We start from the raw sequence: 11294 nt of genomic DNA, 5'->3' as shown, positions 1-11294 counted from the left end.
ATCCTTGCCAGCATTTGTTATTTTCTGTCTTGTTGAACTTTGCTACTAGTGCTGGGGCAAGATGGTATCTCGTTGTTTTGATTTGCATCTCTCTAATGACTAATGATCATGAATATTTCTTCATGTGTTTGTTGGTTACCTGAATATCCTCTTTGGTAAAGTGTCTATTCATGTCTTCTGCCCATATTTTAATTGAATTATTTGTCTTATTGTTGTTGAGGTGTTGGAGTTTTCTACAAATTTTAGAGATAAATCCAAGGGCTGTTAACTATTAACTGACCTTTCTTTCCTTCTTCAGAGTTAGTTTTCATGTCTACTGGGTCTGTCTCAAGGAGCTCTGGTGGCACAGTGGGTAAGACATTTGGCTGCTAATCAGAAGGTCAGCAGTTCAACTCCACCAGCTGCTCCATGAAAGGAAGATGGAAGATGGGACAATCTACTTCTGTGAAGTTTTATAGCCTCGGATACCCAGTGGGGGTTGCTGTGAGTCAGAATTGATTTGATGGCAGTAAGTTTGGTTTTTTTGGTTTGGGTACATCTCACACACATCGACACATGTGCATAAACCAGCTACCTCTCTCCCTCCCACTCCACTATTTTTCATTCCAACTTCAACATCAGTCTTCCCAGTTGCAAGATAATTCTCATGTCTTTCATCTCTCAAAGATATCAGGAGGGTCAATTACTGAATCAGGGTGGGCTCACCATTCTTCCTTTAAGACTGAAAGAATGTTTGGTGTATGCTTATGTGGTTCTAGTTTCACTGACATTCAAAAAACCTCCCTGTCCCAAAGGATAATAAAATGAATTTAAAATAATATTCCAAGGCTTACACAAAAGGGGTAACCCACCCCTTACATTGATATTGTTAAAGTTATTTGAGGACATTCACATTAAGACTTTTAAAACTCTAAAGGGACTGTGTAATTAAAAATGACTAATGGATTTCCAGGTGTCTTTTATATAACTGTAACATGATGATCAAATATAACTTACCTGACTCTAACTATCTAAGGTTCAGAGTTAGCATTGTTAAAAGGGCAGAAGTCCTAACTTCAGAAAAAGAGCACTGAAAAACTGCAGTGTTAGAAAGCTATTGAGGTTGTTTGTAAAATTTCTACGTTCCAAGATATCAGAAGTAGTGGCCTCCTTAGCTGTTCCTGGGGAAACTTAGAGATACCCTTTCATTCCTGAGCCACAGACCAGGTTCTAATTACAGCTCTGAGGCAGGATAAGGTTAGGAGAAAGAGAGGAGGCCAGAGGAGAAGAGAGGCAGAAACAGAAAAATCAATTCAAATTGCTTTGATGACAGTGACTTAGAGTCGTCTTTGAAAGACTGAGGAGAACCTTAACGATGCTGGCAGCCCGGACTGGGGCAGCGGGAAGTCAGATCTCTGAAGAGAACAGCAAGCTAAGGAAACTATCTGGGCTTTCTGTAGGGGGGAAAGACAAGTCTCCCAAGAAAGCCTCAGAAAATGCTAAAGACAGCAGCCTCAGCCCCTCGGGGCAATCTCAGCTCAGGGCGCGGCAACTGGCTCTGCTTCGGGAAGTGGAGATGAACTGGTACCTGAAACTTTGCGACCTATCCAACGAGCACACCACCGCCTGCACCACGGGCATGCCGCACAGGTAAGCCTCCAACCCTGCCCCGGGGGGCTCTTTATGGAAGACCCCTGAAAAATGCTTTCCAGAGTGCATCCTTTGATTCTTTTCCCTCGTGGTGCTGGAAAGCTAAAAGGCTCTAATCTAATTGCCTTACACATGATTGACACTTCACAATGTGTAATCATGAAGACTGGAACTTAGTGGAAATGGCAAATAACATTCCCTAGATTATCATTCAGAAATTATTTTTTTGCAAGGAGACAGCAGATATTCAGGAACTGACAGGAAGCAAGAGTATTGTATTAAGATTTTTCTTAAATCAGAGGAGTCAAAGTCTATATGAAAATTCTCCTCTCAAAAACAACTGCCAAGAAGATTTGCAATTTTTCTGAACTTCCTTTACTTTGAAAATTGAGGGTGAGGGAAGGAAAAGTGTTTGCCCACGTGTAAAACTTACTATTCAATAGTGTGAACTTGTTGAATGAGGGTTCAGTGCTGGCTATGGTGGTATAGGGAAGAACACATTGCCTACCAAGATGGGGGCGCTGAGCCCCTGTTTGAATAAGACATATAACATCAGAAGAAAAGACACATTTCTATAGATAGTTCTTTCTGTTCTTTCCTCACCTCAGTTTCAAATATTCCAGGGTAGGAGTAATTGCACAAATCCCAATGGTATAAGGTAAAATATACTGGGTAAAGCATCTAGAGTCCTGAAATGTTAAGGGTGCTTATTCCCTGCATAAGAGCCCTGGTGGTGCAGTGGTTGAATACTTGACTGCTAAATGAAAGGTCGGTGGTTGGAACCCACTAGCTGCTCATCAGGAGAAAGATGAGGCAGTCTGTTTCCATAAAGATTTATAGCCTTGGAAACCCTATGGGGCAATTCTAAGCTGTCCGGTGAGGTTGTATGAGTTAGAGTCAACTTGATAGCAGTGGGTATGGTTTTTTGTTTATTTCCTGTAATTGCTATGAATAATCTCTTCGGGGTTAAAGACACTTTTGCAAAGACAATTATTGTGTGAATAAAGTCTAAAATAATTATTTTTATTAAGTGGTAATACAAAATCTATTAGGAAGGAAATATGGTTCTGATGAAATGGTCAACACATGGAAAATGTCTTTTATTGAGACCATGTGGTAGCATAGAAATTCTAGAATGTATCCTCATTATCAAAGCATTCCAGGCGGCTCTGAGCTACCCTTGTTTTTATATTTCTAATTCCAAAAAGACATTACAGGAAAACTTATTTAGCAATGTTGACTTAAATCTTATTGGACTGTAAATGTCAAAGTGTCTGAACTTACTTCCATTTTCCCCTTTTCAAGGCAGTGACAAACAGATATTTCCAGATCTAAGTCACAATTCAAAAACCAGTATTTAGAACAATTAAAGCTTCTGGGAATGCCCTGTGAAGTATATTTACTATTTATGGCCAGAATGATTTGTCTGAAGCTCTTGTATAAGCCGTTATGTCCACATTTGGGGTCCATGGGGGAAGGACCTGAAGAGGATTGTCTCATTTAAAGAAAGTGTAAATGAAGTCTGCAAATGTTGGGAATGTACCTCACATCTATAAATCTTAGGGCCATATGAAAAAGCTTCCAGAAAAAGAGTTAAAGGCGAAGGAAAGACTTGATGAAAGTGTTCTTCATAACATATTCCTTTCCTTACTCTAGACCAGAAACTTCCTTTAAAGGACTCCAACACAGAACTATAAAAACTTCTCTATTATCTGACACTGGAAAAATATTTTTCAGGTTGGAGTGGAATCTTAGTTACGGTAACCAGGTTTAGGCAGCAACTTGAAGGAAAGTAAATCTCTCCTCTGTTCTGCTTTGCCTAAAAAACAACTTGTTCTGTAATCAGAGGAGATTGGAGTAAACATGCACTGGAATTAATTGCTGTCATGGCAATCTTTGAGGGCAATTATTAATCACTTAGTTGCAATAACCTTATGTGTCTCTTATTTAGTGTGTTGGAGAACAGTAAAGATCACGTCTACATCATCAAAAATTTAAAATTTAAAATGTGTCCTCTCCTTTTAATCTCACAACATTATTATTTTCAGGAAGAAACCAGTATGTGTAGTTGGGATGAAACTCATTTATACCTCAGAAAACTAAGACACTTCTCTTTGCCAGCTCCTTTCCTCTTTCCACCCCAACTTTGTACCAATTTATCTCAGCTAAGTCCTTGAGACTACTGAGATAATGACAGTAACTAATGCTGCAAACCCTTCAAATTGCAAGGTTAACAATAGGACATGTGATTCCCTGAATGACCCCAATTTTTCTTTCAGTTGTAGAGGCTAACTAACAAGATGTTATAGAAAGTTTTTCTGGACTTCCAATTTTCCTTTCTTTCTACAGCATGGCTCAAGAGTGATATCTCCATTAGAGACCTGTATGTAGAAGATAAATATGATTAACTTATAAAATATTAGCAAACTGTCCATCTGTGAAACATTACTTACAGGGCAAAATATGAAATATGTTGAAGAGTCCTTGAAGATATTACACATTTGCTATTGGCAAGAATTCTGTGGGTATTTATCTAATAGCCATCAATAGAAAATTGCTAAAAGAAAGCAAAAACCAAACCAAAATTGTCAAGTCAATTCCAACTTATAGAGACCTTATAGGACAGAGTAGAAATGCCCATTAAGTTTCCAAGGCTATAAATCTTTGCAAAAGCAGGTGCCACATCTTTTTCCTGCAGAGTGGCTGGTAGGATGACCTTTTGAGTGACAGCTGAGCTCTTTAACCACTGTACCACCAAGGCTCCTAGAAAATTGCTATTTATTTCCTGGAAAGATGGAATTAAAATATTTTACATCAGATTAGTTCTAGTTTATGATAGGTTTGAAGATTGTCTTATGCTCAAATTCTAACCTATACTTGAAACAAATGACATTATTAAATGTCATTAGTTTGGAAGAAAGCATTAGAAATAGAGTGGGGCCCTTGGTATATTCAAGAACTAAAATTGCAGGAAACAGGGCAGTGAAGGCACATTCATCTTGTGGTACCCCTTTTGGGGGCTATGACCCCTCCTTGGGTTTCCGAGGTGGTATCTCTATGGAAGTAGATTGCCTGATCTTCCTTCTGAGGAGTGGCTGGTGGGTTTGACCTGCCAGACTTCTGGTTAGCAGTCAAATGTCTTAGGTACTATGGCACCAGAGCTCTCCTACACGAGACTACAGAGTGAAATAAACTAATACAATTTGATTTATACTGATATATTGGCCATTTCACAGAGTTGACTGATCACTCTGTGATACTGACATCTTTATTTGATATGATAGCTTTTTCTCCTGAACCAAGCACAGGGTTGGAATCCTGGAGTTGGGGAAAAAGGTCTGGAATTGCCTCAGCTGCTGTGTAACTATGGGCATGATTAAAAAATTTTTGCCCATTGTTTTTAAATAACTGTTTTTTCTCATTGTAAAAATAGCATATGAACTTTGTAGAAAAATTTGAAAACAGAAAAAACATAAAGAGGAAAAGACAAACACTATTTTGATGTTCTTTTCTCCAGGCTTTTGGGTTGGCATTATATATTCTGTTTTCTGTCCTTTATCACTTTATAGTGTATCTCAAAATTTTCTCAAAAATAAGTTAAAATTTACTTTTTAAAGAATGCATCTTATGGCTATATCATTGCTTACCAGTTTTCCTTTTGTTTGATATTTATCATTACTATATTATAAATAATGTTACAATAAACATTTTTGCATCAGATTTTAAAAACCATACTTCTCTTCTAGAAGTAGAACTAATTGGTGAATGTATTAGGTATTGTTATTATTTGATTGTGCCCTCTCAAAATATGTGTCAATTTGGCTGTTTTGGTTTTGGCAGATATGTAATTATTTAATTTGGTAGTTATGTAATAATATAATCATCTCCCATGATATGACGTGATGTGATCAGTCAATCAATTGTAAAAAGATTAGGGTGGGAAACAACACCTTTATTCAGGTCACGACTGTGACTTGTTGGAAGGTGTGCCCAGCATCACCTTTTATCTTACAAGAGATAAGAGGAAGGACAAGCATGTAGAGAAGGAAGGACCTCAGTACCATCAATACAGAGTAGGCAGGAGCAAATCATGTCCTTTGGACCCAGGGTCCCTGTGCTGAGAACCTCCTAAACCTAAGGAAAGATTGATACCAAAACACATGGAAATTTGCAAGGGTCACCAGACCCACAGACATTGAAAAGAGACAAAGACTTTCCCCCAGAACTGACAGAGAGATAAAGTCTTACCCTGGAGCCAGTGCTCTGAATTTGGACTTCTAGCTTCCTAAATTGTGATAGAATAAATTTCTGTTTCTTAAAGCCATCCACTTCTGGTATTTTTGCTATATAATTTATTATCAGATAATTAAGACAGAATTTGGTAGTGGGAGTAGGGTGCTGCTCTAACAGATACCCAAAGTGTGGAAATAGCTTTGGAATTGGGTAATGAGTAGATGCTAGAAGAGTTTTAAAGTGCTTAATAATAAAAGCCTAAATTGCCTTGAAAAGACTTGGTGGAATTATGAATGTCCAAAGCAATTCTGATGTGGGCTCAGAAGGAGGTGAGGAGAGCTGTAACACTGGAGATGGCATGGACGGTGAGAAGCAGCAGCAGAGAAATGACGGTAGCAGAACCAGGAGAGTTGTGTGAGATGGGGCAGGAGCCAACCCACAGAGCAAGATAACTGAATGCCTTTGGACAGGAGGCTTCCTGGTAGTGAGGTACTTTTGGCACTTGTCAACAGAGCTAGGCTTGCCAATCCATGGAGTGAAATTGCTGAGACCCTTCATGCTGTGACATACTGGCAGAGTAAGGTGTCTCTGGATACTTATCAGTAGAGCCAAAGAACTTTGTAACACTTGTCCAAATAGGGCAAAGGCTGGGCCAACCCAAGTGGCCCAAGGAACTGAGAGACCAAGGAACTGGGAAGCAGAAGCTGAAGAGACAAGGAGCATAGGAAGCAGAACTGCCTCTGTCTCAAAGGATAGGGCCACAACCTCTGAGGTCTCATAGGGTGGAACCACAGCCTACTGAGTCTCAAAGGGTGGGGCTATGGTCTCCTAGATAGCAAAGAGTCAGATCTTCACCAACTTCGTTCCAAGTGTGGGGCTGCCAATCACGAGTGCCAGGTAGATGAGGCTGGATTCATTGCCCCAAGCTGAGAGGGCAGGGCTGCCATGCCCAAGGGGCAGAAGAATGGGGACTGCCAAGGTTGAGTGGATGGTGTCACCACTCAGTTGAACTAGGAACATGGGTCTGCCCAAAGCTGAGGGAGCTGAATTGATATTCCAGTGACCTGGAAGGCAGAGCTGAAGCCAAGGGCTGAAGGACCTGCACCCAGAATCCAAACACTGGGGTCAACACCCAGAATCTGGAGGACAAGGCAACTGCCTATATGTTCTCAGAGAATATAGGATTATTTTCAAGTCTTGAGAGCTAATGTTAATTGTCTTGGTGGGTTTTTGACTTGTTTGGTGACCGTGACTCCTTTTTTCCCTCCAGTTTCTCCCATTTATTGTGGAAATGTCTACCTAGTACCTGTTCCAGCATTATACTTTGGAAGTAGGTTAACTTGTATTCTAGATTTCACAGATTCAAAAATGAAGATGTGTTTTGCTGCAGGATGGAATTTGGATTTGGAGTCAATTTAAGTGTTTTGGGATGATAGGATGAGGTGAATGTATTTTGTATGTGTCAAGGACATGAATGTCGGGAAACCAAAGAGTGGTGAATTGTGTTCCCCTAAAATAGATGTCAACTTGACTGGGCCATGATTCTCAGTGGTTTAGCAGTTACATAATAATTTATTCTGGCAGATATGTAATGATATAATGAGATCTGATGTGATCAGCAAATCAGTAGCTGAAAGCAGGTTGCGGGGGATGCAACACCTTTACTCAGGTCACAGCCCTCATCCTATATAAAAGGAGTTTTCCTCTGAGTGTGGTCTGCATCACCTTTTATCTTACAAGAGGTATAAGGAGAAAGAAGCAAGCAGAGAAGGAGGGACCTCAGTAGCATCAAGAAAGAAGAGCCAGGAATAGAGTGTGTTCTTTGGACCTGGGGTCCCTGTGCTAAGAACCTTCTAGACCTAAGGAAAGATTGACGTCAAGATGACATCCATGGAGATTTCCAAGGATCTCTGGGCCATTAGATATTGAAAGGAGGTAGAGACTTTCCCCTAGGGCTGACAGAGAGAGAAAGCCTTGGCCTAGAGATGGTGCTCTGAATTTGGACTTCTAACTTCCTATGTTATGAGAGAATAAATTTCATACTTATTCTTTCTTTGTTAAAGGCGTCCATTAGTGATATTTCTGTTCAGCAGCACTAAATGACTAATACAAATATCTATGTACATATACACACATATGTATATACACACATTTACATATCTGTTTATATATTTGTAATACATATAGTTCAATTACTTTCTGGAAACATTTTCCTCAGTGTACCTTCCCAATGGGATGCAATACCTAACTAATTGCATTCTTTTTATTATTTTTTAAAAATTTTATTGTGGTTTGGGTGCAAATTTCTTTTACGTTCAACAGTTCATGCACATTTGATTTCACTCCTCAATTGCCATCCCTGACCATCTTGTTGCATTCTTTATACTAAATAGCAATGATAGGGAATCTATGGCATTGCATTTTACAGCTTTTTAAAAAGATCTTTGGGCAATTCAATTATCCTGTCTGAGCCTCAATTTCTTTGACTGCAAAAAGGGGCTAAAATGACGTGAGTTGTCAAAATTTCCAGATTTCTTAGAAATCATTCACTTCTGACTGCTTCTAAGGACTAGATGTGGCTCTATGTGAGGATAAGCACTTCTCAAAGGTGAGTTCTTGTGGACTCAGCTCCTGCCCACAGGACAGTCATAATTCATAAGCTCAGCAGTCTCTGGCTTGAGTTTATGCAGGAAGATCTGGTTGTTGAATATCAAGCCTGAGATCAGTGAGTGAATATTCAACAGCATGCCATTTGAACATCTCCTTGTACAAGACCCTGTAAGCAATATAAAGATGTATTAGATAAAAATTCTGCCCTCAAGTTGCTTACAGTCTAGGGGACATAAGACATATACTTAAGAAGCATTATATATTTTAAAAAGAGGAAGGAATGTATGTTCCCAATTGGAGTGCTTGGATCTGGGTCTTGGAGGCTGTAGAGAACTTGAGAAAGAGGAGATGGGAGCTGGAGAAGGCAACCCTTGTAGAGGGAAGAGTGCAAGCAATGGCACAGATGTGTGAAATGAAGAGATGCTTCTATTTACAAGACTCCTGAAAGCCTCCTGGAAAGGTTCTTGCTGGCTGGAGCTAGGAGTATGACCAGGAGAATGAAAAGAGACCATTTCAGAGACTTGGGAGTTGGAAGAGGTAGTGAGTGAGTGTAGGATACTCTCATGAAGGGACAATGAAGGAAAAAAGAGAGGATGAGAGTTGAATTCTGAAGCAGAGTCCAGATAAAAAGTGCATAGGATAAGGCCAATTTACAGATGTTTTTTAAGTAGAGAGGATGAGTCTAGTAGAGCGGGAGAGTGTGCAATGCAAATAATGAAGCAAAGTTCCCTAAGTGGAAGAGGATGGAATCAAGGGCGCCAATTATGGTGCTAGCATAGGCAAAGGGAAGTGTTGATGTGGCCTGATGTTGAAGAACAAGTCTCTGGAGTCCCAAGGTCTGCAGGCTGCAATAACAGCAGCTTCATATAGTGGCCAGGAGGCTTTGGGAAAGCCCCTTGCCTGAGAGAAGCAATTGGCTTGGGGGTTATGGGGATAGATAGTACAGCTCGTCTGCTAAATTTAAGCCCTAATTCTGCTGCTTACTAACTGTGTGGCTTAGTCTCTCTGTGCCTTGGTTTTCTCAGCAATAACAGGTGAAGAATAATAGTATCTATGCAGTGGGGGTTGTTATGGGGATCAAATGACTTATATAAGAAAAGCACATAGAACAAGGCCTGGCATACAGTAAATGTGTTGTATAAAATCCTTAGAATAGTTTCTGACACATTGTCCATGCCTTGTTATTATCATGAGGCTATTACTGGATATGCCAAAATTACAGATGCCTCCCCTCTCTGGGAGTACTCACTCTACTCTGATTCTGGAAATCACTGTCAGATGGAAAACATCTGGTGTAGATTAGACACTCAGTTTTAGTTCACTTAGCCCCATCTTCACTCCACCATCCCATAACATCATGGACAGCATTAGTAAAATGGTATTAGGGATAGATTATGGAGAGATGGAAGTGAATTATACCTGATAAACTAATATTTCCTTCTTGGAATATACTATTTAATTTTATTGATTAGATTGTATTGATCTTTATTATGAAAGAGAAAGTATTTCCTTTTCTAAAAGATGACATGCATTTCTTAAAGCAGGTATGTTTTCCTTAAGTCTATAATTCTTGTAATGTTTATATGAGATGTCACATAAAAGTATCTTTCTAGAGATGCTGGAATATGAAGCTTCGTCTTATGAGTAGATTTTATTTTTGGAGCAATTTTAGTTGATGAAAAAATTGTGTAAAAAGTACAGAGAATTCCCAAATACCCCTTTTTGCCCCTGCACATTGTTTCTCATATTATTAACATCTCTCATTCATGTGGCACATTTATTGTGATTGCTGAACCAATGTTGATACATTATTATTAACTAAAGTCCATAGTTTATATTAGGGTTTACTCTTTGTGTTGCACAGTTCTATGAGTTTTGACAAATACATAATGTAATGTGTCCACAATTACAGTATCATACAGAAGAGTTTCACTACCCTTAAAAATGCCATATCCTCCACCTGTTTGTCTCTCCCTCCCTCTCCGTGAACCTCTGGTAACCACTGATTCATTTATTTATTTTTAAATTTTTTACCATCTCCATAATTTTGCCTTTTCCAGAATGTCATATAATTGGAATCATATAGTATGTACCTTTTTCACATTGACTTTTTTTTTATTTTGATTTTGATTTGAGTGAAAGTTTACAGAGCAAATTTACTTTCCATACAGTAGCTCACATATGCTTTGTCTCATGACATTGACTCAATTTCGCACAATGCAACAGCTCCCCTCCCACTTCCTCCCCATAGTTACCTCTTTCCTGTGTTCTTCCCTCCCATGCACTCCTACCCCCTGAGCTGTCTCCCTTCTATTCTCCCATGATTGATCTCTCCAAGGAGTATATCTACTGAATGTTAATGTTCAGCTCATATGCCTGCCTTTTGTTTGGCGGGAAACCATGGGAGTAAGTTTAATTGTAGACCTGAAGGGTAGCTAGGGGCCATAGTCTCAGTGGTTCCATCATGCGCTATCACCAGCAAAACTGGTTCCTTTTTTTTTTTTTTCCCCCAAATGATTTTGAGTTTTGTTCTACATTGTTCTCCCACTCTATCCAGGATCTCCACATAGATCCCCCTCCGAGTGGTTGACAGTGGCAGCTGGGCACCATCTAGTTCTTCTGGTCTGATAGTCATATAGGCTGAGGATTGCATGGTGTACCAGTCTCCTGAACTAATTGTTTCCATGCATCTTAGGTTTTCTTCATTCTTCTTTGCTCTGGACAAGAAGAGACCCATCATTGCATCTAGATGGCTGCTTGCAAGCTTTTAAGATCCCAGTTGCTATTCGCCAAAGTAGGAGGTGGAACAATGTTTTGTGTAG

The 11294-nt window shown here is 39.5% G+C and overlaps 1 protein-coding gene across 1 annotated transcript in view; it reads left to right on the top strand.

Annotated features, from left to right (window-relative positions):
* Positions 1–1354: 1354 nt before the first annotated feature.
* The window catches only part of KCNAB1 (potassium voltage-gated channel subfamily A regulatory beta subunit 1), a 593583-nt gene continuing 583643 nt past the window's right edge, over positions 1355–11294 (top strand). Inside the window, exon 1 of the mRNA XM_007943554.2 lies at positions 1355–1629. Within this exon, the coding sequence (XP_007941745.1) occupies positions 1355–1629 (275 nt within the window). The remainder of the gene's footprint in view (positions 1630–11294) is intronic.

Source organism: Orycteropus afer, unplaced genomic scaffold (assembly GCF_000298275.1).
Source record: "Orycteropus afer afer isolate SDZICR_OR568_19922 unplaced genomic scaffold, OryAfe1.0 scaffold00109, whole genome shotgun sequence".
Classification (NCBI taxonomy): Eukaryota; Metazoa; Chordata; class Mammalia; order Tubulidentata; family Orycteropodidae; genus Orycteropus; species Orycteropus afer.
Note: the sequence above shows the minus strand (reverse complement) of the source record. Positions and strands in the feature narration are given on the sequence as shown.